At 47.6% G+C, this 21147-nt stretch overlaps 1 protein-coding gene across 1 annotated transcript in view; it reads right to left on the minus strand.

The window, feature by feature from the left end:
• The window catches only part of NHSL2 (NHS like 2), a 43939-nt gene that overhangs the window by 12114 nt on the left and 10678 nt on the right, over positions 1-21147 (minus strand). Inside the window, exons 3-6 of the mRNA XM_054995820.1 lie at positions 9809-9955; positions 6754-6890; positions 4936-5131; positions 499-630 (exon numbers count right to left, since the gene is read on the minus strand). Of these exons, the coding sequence (XP_054851795.1) occupies positions 499-630; positions 4936-5131; positions 6754-6890; positions 9809-9955 (612 nt within the window). The remainder of the gene's footprint in view (positions 1-498; positions 631-4935; positions 5132-6753; positions 6891-9808; positions 9956-21147) is intronic.

Raw genomic sequence — 21147 nt, forward strand, 5'->3', positions numbered from 1 at the left:
TTACAGTTACGGAAAAATCACTCTGCGAAATGAATTTGGGAGGAAAATCTATTCTCACGCAGCTTCTCACACCTCAACTTTGTTTGCAAAATGTTGAATGTACATAGATTCTCTGGATGCCATTGGATTCAGAGGGTGTTTTGTGGGAGGAGGTGGTTATGAAGTATAAATGTATTGGAATTTGGTTTGTGCTAAAGCTTCCATAGTCTGAAATTTTCAAGTTTTGCTTTTAAACTTGGGATTTTGAGAGCTGCTGTTAGAAATCCGTAGCCTGTGCAAAACTGTTTCCCTCTTCCAGTAAGTATACTGCCGCAGCGCCCCACGCTGCTCCTCCCCATTTCTGTAGAAGACCCTCAGACCAAAACATGCTCCCACAATTCCATGCTTCTCATCTATCAGATGGGGAGGGAGACTGATTCTGTAGCTGCTCATAACTTCTCAAAGGGCTCCCCCACCCCCAATTGCATTAGTAGGGAGCAGCACCATTGATTTTGTCACCTGGGTCCCGCAGAGAGAGGTGAGGGAAGCCGATAACCGTCCGTCTCCGGCGCAGCAAGGACTTGGGATTCATGGCCGTCTCTGTGTTAAAGAGGGAGTGGCGCGTACTGGCGTGCCTAGCAAATGGCTGCCCTGTAGCCAAAACAAAGACACTCAACAGCCGAGGCGGACCGAGAAAAGGCCCCCCCCAAAGGTGGTATATGTTTGAAATGTATGAGGAGACTGGGAATGGTGGAGACAGGTGGCTTGAAGAGAGGAGGAAAAGGCCTGCAGGCTGGCTCAAGGAATTCTGAGCTGAGGACGTCTCACGAGGAACACGGAAAAGATGAATACCAGTAAAGATGGCGACGTCCAGGGTTTTAAAGGCTGGTGAGGTGCACGGAATGGCAAGGGAACAGTATGACTTGTGGGAGGGTGATAATTTATTCTTGTCACATCAATAAAAAGAACTATGAAATAATGCGGCCATTTTACATTAAGTTAATATCTACCGCACGTGTTGTTGGTCAGAGAATGTTGCCCATCTGAGGGTACTAGGCCTGCATCTTAAATTCTAAATTGGGGTGCTAACCCCATGCTTCTGAGCAGCCTCTTAGCCTACACACTTGAACGCTGCCAAGACTCCCCAAATGGAGAAATTCTGGGAGCTGTAGATAGAAACCTCAACACCCCCCTAAAAAGGCAGTTCTCAGGATTGTGGAGGAAAAAAATAGAGCAGTTAATAGGCAGTTTTTAAACTACTTTTAACATGAATCCTATAGACATGTCCGGGATTTACTGCAGAGAAAACCTGGGGCTTTTCCTCTAGGTAATGAAGTCTCCAAGCTGCTTCCCAGAGGATCTGGGAGAGTTCTGGAAGGCTGACATCTCTATGTTGGAAGGAACCTGGTTTGCATATGCAGAATGAGGTGGCCCAATGGACTATACCACTTCAGACTGCAGAGGGGAGAACACAAGTTGGAACGCTCCCTTTTTATTTAACGTTCTGCTCATAGAATATCAGCAGAGCAAGCCAAGAGCTGAGAGAATTTTTTCTATCTGCATTTTTTTCTTTATGAAAAAGGAACTTTCAAATCCAGAATCCACCCACTGCAGCCTGAAGTGGTACAGTCCACTCTACCACCACCTGCATAAGCGAGCCAGAACGTCAGCATATGAACTGAGCTGTGTCTTCCCTCCACCTGCTTCCAAGAGGATCCAAGACAATTTGGTGCCCAAGGCAGTCACCTCAGTGCATGTAAAGGAAAATTAGGTTGGCTGAACGTGAGATTGTGGTTAATAGCAGCACAGAGCAACAGGGGAGATGTGTCACAGTCACAGCCACTAATCCAACAGCAGGACAACAGCAATCACAAATAACAATGGAGGACAAATCCGTGAGCACTAACTGTGGCAACCGCTTTGTGGCAAGGGAGGACTTCTGCCACTGCACCTCGGGCTGTGCGATGAGTGGAGATAGAACAGAAAGTGGGATGATCAGCCAGACAATGAAGTACACCTCTTGTACCTGTAACCAGTTTTGCAAGAGCTGGGCCGATTCCAGACGGCCCTCCCCATCCCGAAACGTCGCGCGTCGTCGCACGGAAAGCGCGAAATAATCGCATTTTCCACGCGACGACGTGCGACGTTTCGGGATGGGGAGGGCCATCTGGAATCGGCCCTGCTTGCGCAGTCCCAGTTCCAAGGGGGGCCAGGAACAGCTGCATTATCAACTTTTTTCTTCTGCCACAATTATTTAACACCTGGCCATCCTACAGGGCTGGAAGACTGGAGTCAAAGAGATATGGGGAACTGACCGTTTCAAGTTGCCTTGGACCGCATCTGCTCTCAGGCTGAGAAATTCTTAGAACCTGCCACTCAAAGATCTTTTAGATGGGGATGAAAAGGGTTTTACTCAGGATCTTCTCTGAATGCATTTCCCCACTGAGCCCCTACAGCAAACTAAAAGGGGGGCTTGTTCAAACAATTCCAGCTTTTTGTACATGGCAGGGCTTTTTTCTGGGAAAAGAGGTGGTGGAACTCAGTGGGTTGCCCTCGGAGAATATGGTCACATGGCTGGTGGCCCCGCCCCCGATCTCCAGACAGAGGGGAGTTGAGATGGCCCTCCGTGCCGCTGAGCAGGGTGGAGGGCAATCTCAGCTCCCCTCTGTCTGGAGATCAGGGGGTGGGGCCACCAGCCATGTGACCATTTTCAAGAGGTTCCAGAACTCCATTCCACCGCGTTCCAGCTGAAAAAAAGCCCTGCATGGAAGTAATGCCAGCTATCCTTGGAGAACATGTTAAAGTAAAGCGCCATAATGCAGGAACCAGGCAGACAAAGATTTGGCCAGCAGCAGTTCCCCCAATCCCAGAGGCATCCGGTCATGAGGGCTGATGTCAACCATAGCCACAATTGCCTTGCCTGAATGTTACTTTTGTCCAGCAGACACCGTATGTCAAGACATTTCGGGAGCATTCGTTATTAAAATATGGAATTGGTCATTAAAAGGAACAGAGGGACAGATTAGAGAAATGCATAGAGGACAGGTCTATTTAGCATGACTGGTAGCTGCAGAAAGGGAGCCTCAAAATTTGCAGGCAATTATCTAATGAAACACCCGAAGCTACAGGATATGTGCTGCATATCCTTTCCTAGCATCAAGAGGTACCTACACAGCTGCATTCAGAAAAATACCACCACAGGAGATGGATTTTCGGCTGATGCAGCCAGGCACTAAGAATGTGTTTGGAAGGCTTTATATGCAAATTGCTACCTCTCTGTTTCAATGTACCACATCTGCAAGATGGGACTCTTAACAGCCGACCTCACAGCAGGTTTGCTACAAGATTGAGGAGGTAAAGTTCTGCAAGGGAATTTTTGCATTAAAAGCACAATGGATATGGAATGTAAGTGTTCAGCCTGTCTGGATGGCATATTCAAACAGAAACAGGTTTTATTAGATTGTACCAATTCATGAAGTGTGGGAGAGAAGAGGAAATTGTAGTATGTGAATCCTCCCCCGCCCCTTTGAATGTAGGGAAAACTTTATGCCAGGGAGGCAGCTAGGCTGAGCCCTTCTCCCCAGAACGCTTGTTTTCTATGAATAAGGAGGGTTTCTCCCTCATTGGGCAGGGAGAGACTCTGAAACATACAAGCCCTTCCTCCTGCAGTGGTACAATCCATGCCATACTTTACCACTTAAGACAGATGACTGTAACTGGACTTAAGTAACACAAATGCCATTCATACCAAATATTTGAACAATACACTAGTTGGTTTCAATAGTTTCTTATTCCACTCTGCTCTTTTCTTAGAGGTGCAGGGCCCATTTCGAGGGGGAACATGCAGGAATGCAGTTCCCCAAAGAGGTCACATGTCAGGTGGCCCCGCCCACCTGACTCTCGGCCATTTTGGGCCCGTTTTGTCCTGGATTGAGGCCAAAATGGCCCGGATCGGGCCTTTGATGGGTGGTGGATCATGCTCCAGTTCAGCAGCGGCCCAATCCTGACCATTTTGGGCCCCTTTTTGGCCAGTTTCAGCCCCTTTTTGCCATTTTGGGCCCAATTTTGGCCCTGGACTGGGTCAAAAGCAGCCAGGATAGGTGATGTCAGGGGGTGTGGCATATGCAAATCAGTTATGCCAACGACACACTTTGGCTGATGTCAAGGGCGTGTTAATGTTGTTAATGAGTTGTGCTAACGTGTTATGCTAATGAGTTCCTCCAGCTCTTTTTCTACGAAATGACTCCTGTACAGGTGCAACAGAGATTTCTGCAGCAAACACAACTTCTACAGTGTTCTCCATTGGCAGCTTCCCCCAGAGCAATTGCACGCCTTATATTTTCTCCCTTGGAAGTAGGGGCTGTGCTTCAGGAGGCAGCCACTGCACTAAGCTACAGGCAAGCACAATTTCTAGTGAAGACAGGTAAGTGCGATTCTATCAGAAGGGTGTAAGTGCAGGGAGAAAAGACAGCACCAAGCTTAAGGGTACATTCTGAAACGTTCACAGCTACCATTTTTTGGGGGAAAGAGGATGAGGATGGCAGAGGGAAAGGACACCAAAGTGCTGTTGTCCTTTCTAACCCCAGAAGCTGGGACAGGTAAATGGACACATGTGCTGTGAGAACCAAGGTGACAACAGGGACAGACGTAACGGTTAACTTGGATCTAACAAGTAATGTGGATAGGACCAGACTCGCACAAGCAAGGAGGGGGGAAAGTTAGTCATGATAAAATACAGATGTCTGAAAAGGGGCATCATAACGTGACTCGGCGCACGCACCTACCCTGGTGAGCCTAGATGCAGAACCGCATCAAGCTCACATGTTGTCTGGCCCCACTTACTAGTTCGCACATCTCCCCCATGGCCTTCTTGCTGATTCTCACCTCTATGCTTCCCACCTCCCGATGCCGTTAGCCAACAGCCCCGCAGGGTCCCCGCACGCATGCCCAGCCTACCAGAGACGTTGATGGGGACAATGTTTGCTTGAGTTGGACAGGACTGGTGCAACTTCTTCTCCTCCAGGGAAGGCAGAGGGCCAGCTCGAGCCCAGGCTGTGTGCTTGTCCGGGGTTGCAGGCAGACTGAACGAAGGCTCCGGTGCTCTCACTCCTAGCGTGGTTGTCTCACTCTCCTTTACTTGCTGGTTTGAAGGCTGTCAGAAAGCATGGGGGCGGGGGGGAGAGAAAGAATCAATGAATCAACCATATAGGGAAAATGTGCAAGAGAGAGACTGCAAGAACCCAACGTCTCAAGTTCAGCAACTCACCTGCCCCTCACCCCCTACTTTATATGCACATAAGATTCCCTCCACTCCACACTGATCAACATCTCTCAATCCTTCTCTTCATCCTTCCGACTCAAAAAACACACAGGTGTCATTATTGACCAATTGGAAAGCATCAAGGGTCCAAAGTCAGGGACTCCCTTGGCCAGCCTCAGGTGCTTTACTCAAGCAAGACTTTGATAACCTTCGAGGACGACCATGATTTGATGATCTGTATGGATTGTTTTATCTTGTGTAATACTTGCCAATGTTAAAAAGAAATCTGATCTTTAAGCTGTTTTGAATGTGGGGACATTGGAATATCATTTTTAACTCAGATACAAAACGGCTGCTTGCCAAAAGAACAAGCCATCGACCAGCTCTTCAGCACCACCCCTGCAGATGGCCAGAGAGCAGTACTGCAGCTAAGCTCGGCAGAAGACTGCTGACGCAGGACAAGCGAGATTTCAAGGGGGCACTGCTTATGTACTTACAAACATATGATGATCTTCTATACCAAATCAGACCACCGGTCCATCAAGCTTACTATTGTCTACTCCAACACCTTCTCAGGGGTCTCAGGCACAGAAAAGTCTTCCCCAATACCTGCTATGTGAATCTTTTAACCAAAAATCACAGGGGCTGAACCTGGGATTTTCTGCAGGCAAATCACTTATCACTGATCTATGGCCCTTTGTAATATCAAGGACTAGAACCTTGTTTAAAAAAAATGAAATCTCAGTTTCTAGAGTTCATGTTTTTTGTGCTTCTGTACCAATGAAGAGCAATTCAAGAAATGCAGAATAATCATAACCCCAAACTTTGATCTCGTCAGCAGGCCGCAGACTACTTCCAATCTGCAAGAAGCATCTGGTCAGGCAACTTGAACCAAGACATCACGGGCCAAACATGAATTTCCTCCTACTGACACCACCTGCTGGCCTAATCAGGGAATTTATATACCACTTTCCCAGAGGCCTGCTGACCAAAGCAGGGAACTTCAAGGAGCTCAAGCCAAGAGTCCCTCCTGTTCCTTAGAATCAAGTGGTTCCCAAGAACTGGTCCCATGCCACGGGCTAGGATCCATACCTGCTGCTGTCCTTCAGTCTGGGCAATCTGCCTGTGAAATAAGGCTACACTTCCACACCATCTGCCTGTTGCCGCCTCCGCTCCAGATACCTGCCACCCCCAGAGCTACCAGGGAGCTGGAATTTGTTTTGGATCCAAATGCCCCAAAACGTGGCTGTCTCAGCGATAGCACCTTGGATGAGCAAAGCCTGTCCCCAGATCCAGTGCCAACTTAGGGACTAACAAGATTTTCCGGGTATAAGCTTCAGGAAGGGAGCTTTGACTCTCATACCCTGAAAATCTTGTTAGTCCCTAAGGTGCTGCTGGACTCAAGTCCTGTTGTTTCACGGCAGACCAAAACGACTACTTACCTGAAACTACTGAAGAACTACTTCTTCCCTTCCCGCTCCAAAGTATGACACAGAGAAAATTATCTGACTCACCATAAACACGAACTCCAGGCGTTTGGAGTGTGGGGGCCGGGGGCTGCAGTCGAGAGGCCTGTCCACAGAAAGGGGGCTGGCATAGCGGAAGGTTTGGCCACTGCTCCTGCCTTCTGAATAAGGTTCCTCATACTCTTCTGGAAAGAAAACAGTTCAGTCATAACTCTTCTATGACAGGCAGGCACGCCATTTCAATTCTCCCCAAGTTTTAATTTTTTTGCACGTCTATGGATGCAGCTGAGTTGAGGTTTGCAGGTTTTAAACACAAGGCACAGAAGTGGCATTTCACCAGCAATTTCAGAAACAGTTTCCAAAGAAGTGCCCAACGTCATATATGCCTTCCCCACACCTGACCCATAAAAGTTGATAGTACGATCTGTTTAAATAGCAACATCCATCCTTAAAGACCATTGGGTAGCTTGAGGACCAACCAGATACAGCCCAGAGAGGGTTGGCTTTGGAAGGAGAGCAAGCAACCCTAAAAGGGCACCAGAGAGTTCAGGTGATAAGCCCTCCACAACGGTCCAGACCTGCTGGCCTAAAGCTACCAACTTCTCGTGCATCCAAGAAATGTTTCCCCAATGACAACTCTCACACTAACACCATGACAGGGGAAAGTGGAGCACATGTGCTACCAGCACACAAATCTAGACCCAGAAGGTGACATTTTCCAGGCCAGGGTCAGTTGCTAAAGCTAGAAGATGGAAAAGGTGGAATCTGCAATGCAACAAGCAAAAAGGACTTGTCAGCCGACCAAATAATGAGAGGAAAAGTCCAAGTTCCTAGTATTTATAACTGGGTGGACCAATCATTGGTCTGCCCAGTTATAAATTGGGTCCGGTGCTTTTTAACTTGTTCATTAATGATTTGGAGTCGGGAGTAAGCTGTGAAGTGGCTAAGTTTGCGGATGACACTAAATTGTTCAGGTGAGAACCAGGGAGGATCCAAAGGGATCTGTCGAGGCTGGGCAAGTGGGCGTCAACGGGGCAAATGAGGTTCAACGTGGCCAAGTGCAAAGTAATGCACATTGGGGCCCAAAATCCCAAATATAAATACACAATGATGGGGTACAAACTGGAAGACTGACTGAGAGAGAGATCTTGGACTCGTGGTGGATAACTCACTGAAAATGTCAATACAGTGTGTGATGGCAATAAAAAAGGCCAACGCTATGCTGGGGATTATTAGGAAGGGAACTGAAACCAAATCAGCTAGTATCATAATGCCCCTGTATAAATCAATGGTATAGCCTCATTTGGCATACTGTGTACAATTCTGGTCACCACGCCTCAAAAAAGATATTGTAGCACTGGAAAAAGTACAGAAAAGGGCAGCCAGAATGATTAAAGGGATGGAACACTTCCCCTAAGAAGAAAGGTTAAAGCACTTGGGGCTCTTTAGCTTGGAGAAATGACGACTGAGGGGTGACATGATAGAGGTTTACAAGGTTATGCATGGGATAGAGAAGGCAGAGAAAGAAGTATTTTTGTCCCTTTCTCACAATACAAGAACTTGTGGGAACTCAATGAAATTGCTGAGCAGTCGGATTAGAACAGAAAAAAGGAAGTACTTCTTCACCCAAAGAGTGATTAACACATGGAATTCCCTGCCACAGGAGGTGGTGGCAGCTTCAAGCACAGACAGCTTCAAGAAGGGATTGGATAAACATATGGAGCAGAGGTCCATCAGTGGCTATTAGCCACAAGGTATAGATGGAACTCTCCGTCTAGGGCAGTGATGCTCTGTATTCTTGGTGTTTGGGGGGGGGGGCGCAATCAGTGGGAGGGCTTCTAGTGTCCCTTCCCCACTGGCAGACCTCGTGATGACACCTGGTTTTTTGGCCACTGTGTGACACACAGTCTTGGGCTGGATGGGCCATTGGCCTGATCCAACATGGCTTCTCTTACGTTCTTATCATGAACCTTCATGCTGCCCGTCAGTTGAAGAACCTGCAATTACACACTCCTATTGTTTTCTGAGCCTGCAGAGCAGGAGGTCTCCAACACGATACCCGTGGGCATTATGGTGCCCACTGACATCTCTCCTGGTGCCCACCAAGTGTTTTTTAGAAAGTGGGTAGAGTCAGGTAGGGCCCGGCAAGGCTTCTGATTAGCCATTGGAAATTTGACTGGATGTGCAGATTTTTAAAAGACTTTTTTCGACAGCAGCTGCCACCACGCCATTATGTGACTGAAGGTAAGTTGTGGCAGCCATTTTGTGGCTAGCCCCACATCCTGCAGCAGCCATTTCATGGCAGCCATGTTGTAGTTGCACCCACCATGCTATGTAGAGTTGCCAGTCCCCCTGTGGGGTGGGGGATCCCTCACTCCCAGCCTCCACCCTCCTGCCACCATTCACCTGGCTGGCAGGGGAAAAGATGCGCAAACAGGCCTGCTGGGGCATGCTCCCAGTGCGGCGTGACATCATTTCCAGGAGTGACGTCATTGTGCAGGACCTGGAAGTGCTCCCAGGCATTGGGCTGGGCTGTCGGTGTGAAGCTTGGGAGCAATCCCAGGGCCTATGGGATGCGCTACGCTGGAGCATGCATGCACAAAGTGTGCACGAGGAGCTCCTACAGGTAAGTGCTTGGTCCCTCCCCGTTGCTGTGGAAAGGCAACCATAATGCTATGTGAGGATTCATATGGTGCCCACAGGCTCAAAAGGATTGGGCACTCCTGCTGTAGAGGCTGGAGTATGCATTACCCAAAGTTACTCAGTATTCTAAGGGCCAAGCTACAAGTGAGGAATGACACTTGAACGGCAAGTGAACAGACTCACATGTATTCCTCCCTGTTCACTTGCGCTCCACTCGATCACTGTGATCGAATGGAGTGCAAGTGGAGCGCAAGTGAACAGGGAGGAATATATGTGAGTCTGTTCACTTGCTGTTCAAGTGTCATTCCTCACTTGTAGCTTGGCCCTAAGATCCCAACCTCGGGCCATGAGTTTCTCACTTCAGCCCCCTGATGCCCTGGCCCCTTCAGCCAGGTTACAAATTTCCTCCTCCCAGCCAGTCAGAGTTCCCCTTCCCTCTTCCCAGTTTCCTTGTAAATACCTTGAAGCAAACTTTGGAGATTGAGTTCGGCCTCGTGGTGCAGCTCCTCCACGCCAACGGGCCGGGCCAAGAAAATGTTCACAGGCTGATGCCATAACAGTTTGGGAGGGGTAGGCTTCTTGACTTCCAGGTCTAAGTTAGAGGTGGCTGGGGAGATAAGAGTGGAGGGGATAAAAGCATCACATCAACCGGGCTGGTAGGCGGGGGTATTTGGAGACACATGGACAGCGCCCCCCCCCCCCCCCCGGAGCTTTCCCAGTCCATTAAACGGCTACTGTGGGCCAGTCCTGTCGAGAACCTACACAGCGTTGCATCTGTGGCACAGACCAGCCCTTGCTCTGCAGTCAGACCTTAATCTTGCAGCTAGCAACGCTGCAGGCTTTCCTTGCCTGCAATCCACCCTGCAGCCACCAGATGGTGTAACCAGCAGCCCAGAGGTGACCTTACTCAACAGGTTGGCATCTTACTAAACACTTATGCCCGTAATACTCCTTGCACACCAGGGCCAGAGTGGCTGCTTCAAAGTTAGACACTGAGGTGGGAACCCTTCTTTGTAAGAAGAAAAAGCATTCTGTGCAGGCTCAGAAGCACCATTTCCTTGGATGCTTCCTAGACAGGCAAAAGGAATGCCAGAAAGCCATTCCACTCTACCTTGCATTCCTAACTACAATAGCTTGGCATCAAGGGACCTTGAAAAACCTAAGAGTCTTGCTGCAAAGAAACTTCTCTGCAGGCAGAGAGGATTTCCGGTTGCAAACCATTTCCTGCCTGTTTTTCAAGGAGATATGGCCCAGGAACCAGGGGGGGGGGGAGGGCAAGGGCTGGCCCACAGCTGGGGATTTCTCTGCCGCATTTCAGGAAAGGGGCCAGGGTTCAGCTCCCAGGCGCCCAGTTTCCATTACAGTGCTGATGGGATTTTGCTGCCTTTGGCCCAAGTTACTACAGAAGTCCAGCATCTGTGCTCACTCACAGAGAACGTGTCAACAATGCAAAAAAAAATTGGAGAAGTTTTGCAATACCCTAAAGGCTCATGTTACAGTAGGGCAACACACACACCCTTCCAATCCATGCTTCTAGCAAAGGAAAGGTCCTTTTATAGTCCAACCCACCCAAAGAGGACTGAATCTGCACATTTCCACATGGCCCAGGAATTCAGGTTTCCAATGAGTCACCCATGGAAGCCTGGAGCTGAAGGGGGGCGATTCTTGGGATTTCCCTCCAAGTTTGAGTCAGAATGGCAGATGGGGCTTAGTCTGAACTGGGTTTGTTGCAGCCCCCGGGGTGGAAAATCCAATTCCCACCCACTGCTTGTAAAGCACACCCAACCTCCTCCACAAGTAGCAGAGAACACAGATCCATGCATCACCGTTCATGTGACAAAACATACGATTCTATACACAGCATTTCCTTTCCATCACCTTGGCACACTAAAATGAGATGTTTTATAACCCTATCACATGGTATAGAACAGCTTGTTCGGTTGAACTGAATATGATACATTCCAGCTCTTCCTATTTATCAGAAATGGTCTCTCTATTTCCTGGTTTCTATCATTGGTAAATATGTTTTCACTATTTAAGGAGACGCCTTAGAATTTTGCTGTTAGAGTTGTATTCTTCCCTACTTCAGTCCCTCCCTGATCTCTAGAAATTAAAACAGGGGGTTGGTTGGATGCATCTCATCTCAAAATGCACATCAATGCACACACATGAACATTAAGCTCGCATGCACAGCCTTTCCTTTCACATGCTGGCAAGGTTTAATCTGAACAGCGGACTGTCCCACTGCAGTTTTTTAGAGCATCTTTAAACTTCAAGAACAAAGTTCTTCCTTGCCAGTTTGGTGCAGTGGTTAGAATGTTGGACTGGGATCCAGGAAGCCCAGGTTCAAATCCCCACTCTGCCATGAAGCTTGCTGGGTAACCTTGAGCCAATAACACATATTCAGCCTAACCTACTTCACAGGACTGTTGTGTGGACAAAATGGAGGAGAGGAGAATGATGTGAGGAAAAGCAAGGTATAAATGAAGTAGATAGTTACATTTTAAAGCTATGGCTGCTCCAGAATAGATGGCTACTAGTCAAAAACTGGGATGGGGTGGGGGCAGGGAACCAGAAAATAATTCCTGTTCTTGGAGCAAGGGGTCTTGTAAGAGTGCAGCTGTTTTTGTCTATGAAAACAATGGACGGTGTGAAGGATCACCCTTGAAACTGAACTTATTAATTTCATTCATGAAATTTGTCATGAATGGGGACCATTACATCATTTTTCTCTCCCTCCATTTTATTCTCACAACAACCTTGTGAGGACTGTTAGGCTGACAGAGATTGGCTTGCCCAAGGCCACAAAGCAAGCTTCCATGGTGGAGTGAGGATTTGAATCTGTGTCTCCTAGACCCTACTCCGAGTGGTTGCCGTCCTACAGGTGGAGATCGCCTGAGAGGCCAGGAATCAATTCCCCTGGAGAAAACAGCTGCTTCAGAGGGTGTACTCTGTGGCAATATACCATGCAGAGGTCCCTCCCCTTCCTAAACACCACCATCCCCAAGCTCCACCTCTAAAACTCCAGGAATTTCCCAGCCCAAAGTTGGCAACCCTGTCCGACACTCTAACCACTACACCACACTGGCTCTCAAATAAATCACGATTTGCCATCCCTTTAACAATGTCCAAAACTTGCTGCAGGAAGTGACAGGCACAGCTCTGCCTCATAATAGAACCTGCTCTGATTATCCTCAGAACATCGGAAGTTGAATATTAAATACTGAATTTGCATGCGTTCTGTCCTACTGAGAAGGACACTGCTGAATCGCTGCTATGCTCCCCCCACACACTGTGATTCACAGGCCTGGTCTATAATGGAGAAGAACAGGATGGTGGAGTCTAAAAGCAGGAAGGAGGACTATACCATTTCAGCCTGCAGGTGAGTAACACATTTATGAACGCTCCACTCTGTTTAAAGAAACATTTTTACAAGCTTTTAAAAAATTGGCACTCTAAGAAATGGACCAGAATCTCTCTCCACAATGTGCTGGATTTTCCCCCAGCAGATTTTAAAACAAGTGGTGCATTCCTTCCTTCCACCTGCAGCCTGAAGTGGTACAGTCTTCCGCTGCAGGACTCTACCACTGCATTCCAGTGCATACATAGGACAGGCAATTTCTACAAGAGATTTGACCTGCTCAGACGAATCATACTCGGGCTACTTTGAGAAGTTCCCTGTTGGGGACAACACATGGGGAGTGGGTGACCCTCAACCAAAGCTGAAGCACAAGATGGAAGTCATGAACTCTGAGTGCAGCCGCTTCTGTGAAATCCACCAAGTTTCCTGAAAATGTCATCTCTGGCTGCCGCATAAACGAACGGGAGAAAAATCTCTCAAGGTGATTCACAGGATTGGCATCATGGAAAAAATGATCTTTTTTTCCATCTAGCAGGGCTCTCATCTTCAGAAGCTGCAGGAAAATTCAGCAGGTGAAGCTCCCCACAATGCATGGATGGGGGAAAGCCGTTTTTCTGCAGTTCCTAATAGCATAGGAGTCTTGACAGAAAAAATTGTTGCACTTCAGACAACTTTTATTCTCACCTACTTCATACCTCAGTTCCCCTGCCAAGCTACTGTTATGACCCCCCCCCCAAATAATACAAATCTTTGTATGTGGGGAAATGTAGACGCACCTAATCACATGCTTATCTGGCGTGGTGGTGGGGATGGAGAGTACCCTCAAGTCATAGCTGATTTATGGCAACCCCTAGTGGGGTTTTCATGACAAGAGACTAACAGAGGTAGTTTGCCATTGCCTGCCTCTTCCGGCCTGGTCTTTGTTGGAGGACTCCCATCCAATGACTAACCAAGGCCAACCCTGATTAGCTTCTGAGATCTAGACAAGATCAGTCTCACCTGAGCTATCCAGGTCAGGGCATCTGGCCTAGTACCCCAGGGAAAATAATCCTGCTGGGACTCCCACTGTGGTATGGGTGGTTCACTGTGGTGGGGATGTTCGCAGGGTTCTTGTGCCTAGGGAACTATTCAGCCTGGGCAGCTTTACCCAGCCTGCTGAATTTCTTCCCATCAAAGACCTGTTATGGGCACAGGAACCATGAAAAGGTGGGAAAGTAGCCACCTGAGATGGCACATAACTGAGTGGGAAGCATCTTTGCAACCAGGCTGCTGCTACTGCCAGTTAAAACTTACACACTGAGTCAATTCATTGACTACAACTGAATCAATCGATTAAGATACCAAATAACCCGAAAGAAAAATACATACTTCGCTATGTTTTCAGACGCCACAGCAATCATTATTGGAGAAGATGCATTCCCAGTTCTCTGACACTCAGGAGGGAATGCCTCTTCTAAGATGGCTCCTGCTGTTTCCATGTGTATTATTTTTAATCTAGTGCCCAGTTAATGAAGGGAGACTATATAATAGATCAATCTAACAGACTTTAATCTTAAATGAAAACATCGCAGCCCTAACTACAAGGTATTTGCTTAGGGCCCAGTCATGCTACAATGGACGGTGTTGACCCAAGAGGGCTGTGGTCTCCTCAGGTTCTTTTACCACAGGCAGACACACCAGCTGTCGGTCCTCTTCCCAGTTCTGGACACTTTAGCATCCCATCACCGCAAGGTGTTGGGGCTTGCCTGCCCCCCCAATCTCTGGAAGGCTATTGGAAAGATACGGTTTGCACCACTTCGCAGTCCAGAAGGAATGTTCTGCTTTCTGCGCCCACTTGCTGTTTGAATTCAGGTTGCCACGGCAACTTGACATAATGGAAAGACTCTCCCCCCCTCCTTTAAATAATTTCACTTGTTACCATGCCAACAGAAGGAGGGGCCTTGGAGTGGAATCTTCACTGAATTCTCTCTCCACCAAACCCCCCCCCCCCGATCAAAGTGCCCCAAAGAAGCCAAGCATCAGTTTGCAAATACGAGCAGAACCACAAGTGACAAAAGGCACAGATTGGACACTTGTCAGCTTCCCTCAAGTTTTGATGGGAAATGTAGGCAGCTTGGCGGAATGTTGGACAAGTGACAGTTGACAGAGAGCGAAGCTGCGAGACCAAGATGCCTACATTTCCCATCAAAACTTGAGGGAAGCTGACAAGTGTCCAATCTGTGCCTTTTGTCACTTGTGGTTCTGCTCTACATCCCAACACAGAACAGGGACAGGATGTTCAGTGAAAGGGCATCTACAGGATTAAATACTGAAATGATGGGACCTTTAAAAGTGTGCAAATTCCCTAAAATTCTAGCTTCAGCTAGCACCGTGAGAAAACCACACGCACACGCTTTCCAGTTGGGGCTGCAAAGTTCAGCAACCAAACCTCAGAAGAAACCTGCCCAGAATCACTTCCTGCAGGGTTTCAAACTCTTTCTAGGGAACCTTGGGGCTCCTCTGAAGCTTTCCTGGGCTGCTCCTCCATGGAAGATTAATCTGGAATGACAGACAAACACCTGTGCAGAACTGCTTGCCCAGGCTGTGTACCCACCACTTAGTTTGTCCAAGGTCTGGACGGTACCCTGGGCAGGGGCAGCCTAGACCAAATGGAGCTCCAGGCATGCAGCATCTTTGCTCCTTTATTCCATTTGTTCAACACAATACCGTATCTCCCTGAGCTGCTGTAGCACAGTGGTTAAGTGGTTCAGCTGCAAATCAGCACTCTACAGGTTCAAATCCCACTACTGCCATGAGCTCAGTAGGTGGCCTTGAGTAAGCCACTCCTCTCCGGCCCGGGGATAATAACAATGACTTATTTACTGCTTGGGTGAGGCACTAATCTGTCTAGAAGAGTGGTATATAACTGCTATTATTATTTTTATTATTATTAAATCTGTACGCTAGGATCTGTAAATTTCCATTTACTCAGGTCATAGATAAGCAAATAAAACTTGTTTCCTCTAAGCATACAGAAGCCTTTGAATTTTAAGAACTGAAATGCACTACTACAGATAGACTGGTCAAAAATTGGGATGGGGCAGGACCCCACATTAAATAGCGGTGCAGTAGGTGCGTCGTAGAGCATTAACCCCATTCCTTTAGTTTGTACTATTTGTTGCAGCTGCTGAGTGGAGAGTTGAGCAGGTAGCTTCTCCTCAAACTAGGAAGCCCTCAAGCACAGCACTCCAGGAGGCTGTATGGATCACTTGCCCTTGCTCTGACCATAATATATCCCACAACTTCTGTGCCAGATGGGATCTGTTTTACAAATTAACTGATATGGAAGACATTCCCCAAAGACAAGAGGATTTGAAAAGCACCAACTGAAAGTCCTTACCAAATACCCAAAATCTCACCTCCCCCATGACAAGAAATATGACCCAAATCAATCTCCCCATATGCCAATGATCCCCAATAACCCCCAATATGGTGCCTTCCAACGTGTTTTCTGGAACCTGCTTCCTTCTTCCCAAGAGAGCCAATCCTAGTTTCTTCACAGGAGTAGGAAGTGCCTCCAAAGCAGGGCTTTTTTTCTGGGAAAAGAGGTGGTGGAACTCCGCTGAGTGGCGCAGAGAGCAATCTAAACTCCCCTTTGTCAGGGGGGCGGGGCCACCAGCCATGTGACTATTTTCAAGAGGTTCCAGAACTCCGTTCCCCCACATTCCCCCTGAAAAAAACCCTGCTCCAAAGAGCCAGGAGGCATCACCTTACATCTGCAGGCAGCACCCACTTAGAAATCTCCTTCATAGGACCATGCTTAGCTTGGACCCTGCCACCATTTTGTGATTTGCTTCAGCCCCCATGGTAGCCATTTTGTAGTGATGTCTGCTACCTGTTCTCAAAATTCCAGAAGTTCCCGGAATTTCACCATGGTTTGGGACTCCTGACACATGCGAATATCTTAGGGCCAGTTCTTGTGATCAAACTGACACAGTAACAAAAGTGGAAGGAATACAAGTTTCATCTGGCCACATGCTCAGGTGCTTTCATCAGTGTCCCAACACACGCTTGACTCTGCAGTTCAGCCACCTTTACAAAACCAGCACAAAGTTAACAAGTTCCTACATTGCAAGCTGGATACCGAGCAATGTAATTGGAGTGATCGTCTCACCATAGTTTCACTCAACTCACCTGCCAGTTCCCCCAAAGAGGGATTGGAGGCCCAAAATGGAATATGTTTTCCCTATTGAGCCCTGTAAGTGTATTTCCAGTCAATGGAGACTGGCCAGGCCTGACATAAACAACAGGAACCTAACATTCTGTCACTATGTTGCTAACTTCCAAGTGGGGTCTGGAGATCTCCCTGAATTACAACTGATTTCCAGACTACAGAGATCAGTTTCCCAAGAGAAAATGGCTGCATTTAAGGGTGGACTCTTATAGCATTATACCCCATTAAGGTCCTTCTCCTCTCTAAGCCCTACCTTCCCCAGGTTCTACCCCAAATCTCTGGGAATTTCCGAACTTGGAGTTGGCAACCCTGTCTGGCATTGACCAAGCAGTACTTTCTGCCAGTTGGGGTTCAGACCATGGCGTCACTCTGGCAACTGACCTCAGGGACCTGGGCTGGAGAACCGAGGTATGGCTGCCCACTGCTCCATTTCAGTAGGTGAGTTTACCATGGCTGTGTGTCACTTCTCAAGGAGTTCGTTAAGCATCCTAAGCTGACCACGAATGCAACATATCTTCTGTGTTGCATCTCCTAGGAGCATAGCCCTTGAGCGGAAAAACAAAATCAATATTCTCTTAAAATGTGTTGGGATATTTATAGCTGCTGAAGATGCATTATAAAGTTGACAAAGTGTCTTCCACTGGGATAGACTGCATAGCTAGGCTGGCAGGAGGCCAATACACCACTAGGTTGTGCTAAAAACACCGAGCAGCCTTGCCTTGTGTGTCCCATCTATTGGTCAAACTGGGCTTCCAGTTTCAGTACACCCCCTAGAGGACAGGAGGACTCACCACACCAGCATGATGAAGAGGTGAAAACTCCCAACTGGCTTTTACAGTATACAAATTGAATACATATATTTTGATTTTAAAACTTTTGTTTAATAAACAGTGTCGGGCTCTGGTTTACTGGTTAAAGGTCAAGGTTCTCCCAGCATGCTCCTTGCTGAAGTTATCAGACACACCACCTGGAAGTGTATCCCAGAACACCTCGCAACAGATGAACTCTTCCCTTGGCAAACAACTATGTGAAATCTGTCAACTCAAGATGGATATTCCTGTTCCTGCAATAAGAAGAGAACATTGCTGTATCCATGGATACAGAGTGTCTTGTCCACACCAGGTGCTAAGAATCACAGAATAATGAGATAAAAGCAATGGAGTTCAATCTAGTAAGGCTGGGAGGGGGGCGGGGAATGAGAGGAGCGAATCGCCTACCGGGCTAACGGGATGAACACCAGCTTCCCAGAGGATCATCAGAGGGAAGGAGGACTGCAGCCCAGTTTGACATTAAGGACGCCCACCTTTCTTCTAGGAGGACTTTTGTGCCTTTAGCAGCTGCATAATTTCAACATGTGCACCTCCACGCTTGGTAGGGATGCCAGCTTCCAGGTGATGGCTGGAGATCTCCTGGAATTACAACTGATCTCCAGCCAACAGAGATCAGTTCCCCTGGAGGAAATGGCTGCCTTGCAGGGTGGACTCTATGGCATTCTACCCAGCTGCGGCCCCTTCCCTCCCCAAGCCCCACCCTCTCCAGGCTCCACCCCCCCAAGTCTCCAGGAATTTCCCAACCTGGAGCTGGCAACCCATAACACTGGGGAATATCTTACCCTCCTGAATTTCTACCAGTTTCACAACTTTCAAAAATAAGAGCAAAATAACAAACTAGAAAAAGTGACCACCCAAAAGGGTCCTGAAACCAGATTGGCTCCCCCTAGTTGTTTCATGCCAGTTTCAAGTTTTCAGTGCCAGAGCAGCTGGGGGCAGGGGGGGGGGAAATGCAGGGTTTATTCCAAAATGGACAGAAGTGGAGTGATTTGGGGCATCTGCTTAGTTATGCATTTCCTATTGGACAACTGGAAGTCCAAGAAATGAATCCAGCCCCTGGCAGCTTCCCATTTGGCCCCTTAGTCCCAAGGATATTTCCGAGACCTTTGCTCAAACATACACAATGCATAATCAAGACCCTAATTTTCAAATGGGGGTGCATTCTTTGAAACTATGGCTTTCAAAATGGATTCATGCCCACTGACTTCCCAAAGATATAATTCTGTAACCCACTCTTTGTAACTGCTCCTCATTTCTCAGCCATAACAAGGAACTGTCAAAAGGCAGATTAAATCCCTTCCCTCCCATGAACGACAAGAGCAGCCCTTAGTAGCTGAAGTACATAAAGAGGAGACTCTACCAGTCTGTTCTGCACCGAAAACTTGAAACTGGCATGAAACAACTAGGGGGAGGACAATCTGGTTTCAGGGCTCCTTTGGGTGGTTTTGAGTGGCCACCTTTTCTCTCTTGGCATGGCTCTTATTTTTGACAGTTGTGGAATGGGTGCCTTGGGAGGAGGCAAGAGAACCAGTGTGGCATAATGGCTAGAGCGTGTTGGTCTACAGCCAGGGAGACTCCAGTTCAGACCCCTGTTCATCAGGAAACCTTCAGCCTGTCATTCTCTCTCAGCCAAATTAACCTCACGTGGTAGTTGCAAGGATATAGTGGAGGAGAACAATATAGGCTACATATAAATAAAAATGTAAATAGAACAGAAGGAAGTGTAGGCTGGGTTGCAGGTAGCTCACAAGCAAAAGTTTCTAGCCCTTCAGGTACAGCTTTGGTTAAAAATGACTGCTTATCTGGCAGCTATAACTCTGGATTGAGAGCGCTTTTGGAAGCTCAGGAAAAACCACAGCATAAGTTATTTTGGCCATCCCATCTGGTCTCTTTGCAGTGCTGCCAAAGTGTTGGCAGGGGAAGTTTTTTTTGGGGGGGGGTGGGGTCAGATTCTAAATCATAGTCATAAGGTACTGGAACTTGCCTTTTGCATCCACTTGAAGAGGAAACCGGATCGGTACTGGCTATTGATCAGCTGATATGGGATTTTTAAAAGGGCACCTAGCAGTGAGTTAGGTCCTGCATCACTATAGCTCATATTGATTATGCTAAAGAATTTTTACCCATCCTGCCCTGATTCTAGCTAGCGGCCTCCATCTTAAGAAAAAAGGAAGAGTAATTCAAAGAAAGAAGAACAACCCTCAGACCATTTTCAAATGCTACATTTAAATTGCTTTTTCATACAACCCTCGCTTGTGATTCAAATTGAAAGCGAAATTGGTTAGAATACATGTGCAAGCTTAAAATGGACCCTGTTCCGCTTTAGAGCCTACATTAATGGCATTCACAAACATTCTGGGCTCAAAAGGATTCCAAGCATCATTTGCTAACAAACCTGAGGCACATACACACCAGCAGCCAAATTTAAGAGCCATCTCGTCTCTCAGTATTTCTCAGCCCCAGAAATCCATCTAACAAGTCCATATAGCCCTACCAGGACAGATTATCACCCCTTTCAAAGCCAGTGTGTTACATGGGAGTGGGGAGGGCTGTTCCAGATATCAAAGCTTCCCAGGTTGTCCCTGGCAAAATATTCCTCATTTCTCTCGCCTAGCAATTCCGCAGAAGAAAAGACATCTCAAGGCAAAAGGACTTCTGGTTCCATCTCCCACCTCGACCAGTTGTGGGGCCAGAATTGACCCTGTTCCAATAACCACTCGAAACCTAGCATGCTAAAGCAACTGTTTGTTCTTGCATTATGTTCAGGGACCAGTCGCAATGTTTTTATTCAGTCGGCATGCACCTAAATTGTTATATTCAAAACACAATGCCATGTTTCCATGGATGCTGCTGACTTGTAGAAGTGACTGAAACTCTGGCATGGAATGATGGGTCCCCTACATATCAAGGGACAGCAACCCTGGAGCACTTGTTAGAATCTGGTGCAAGTCCAGAAAGGTCCCTATAAGTGTACATTGTGCTGGGGCTCACTAGCCTTATGCCAAGCCCTGGCACGCAGCCCTGTTGCTGGCATCTACTTGCACTGGTACGCCAGGTCTTGGGGCCATGCTACAAGTGACAAATGACACTTGAATGGCAAGTGTATTTCTCCCTGTTCACTTGCCCTCCACTCAATCCACTTGCCGTTCAAGTGTCATTCATCACTTGTAGCTTGGCCCTTGGTCTAGGCTTGGGGATGGAAGAAAAGGAACAGCTGGGACGGTTCCAGTCTAAACTGACACAATACACCCTAAAATAATTTGGCCCCCCAAACCAGCTGGCTCAGCCGTCCGTAATAATTTTCAGAAACCAGTGGGAGGACATTTCCGTCTCCCTGGACGCTCACGAAAGAACTTGCAAGGGAGGCATCCAGCACTGAATTTCTGAACTGGGGT

The sequence above is a fragment of the Eublepharis macularius genome, chromosome 13, assembly GCF_028583425.1.
Source record: "Eublepharis macularius isolate TG4126 chromosome 13, MPM_Emac_v1.0, whole genome shotgun sequence".
Classification (NCBI taxonomy): domain Eukaryota; kingdom Metazoa; phylum Chordata; class Lepidosauria; order Squamata; family Eublepharidae; genus Eublepharis; species Eublepharis macularius.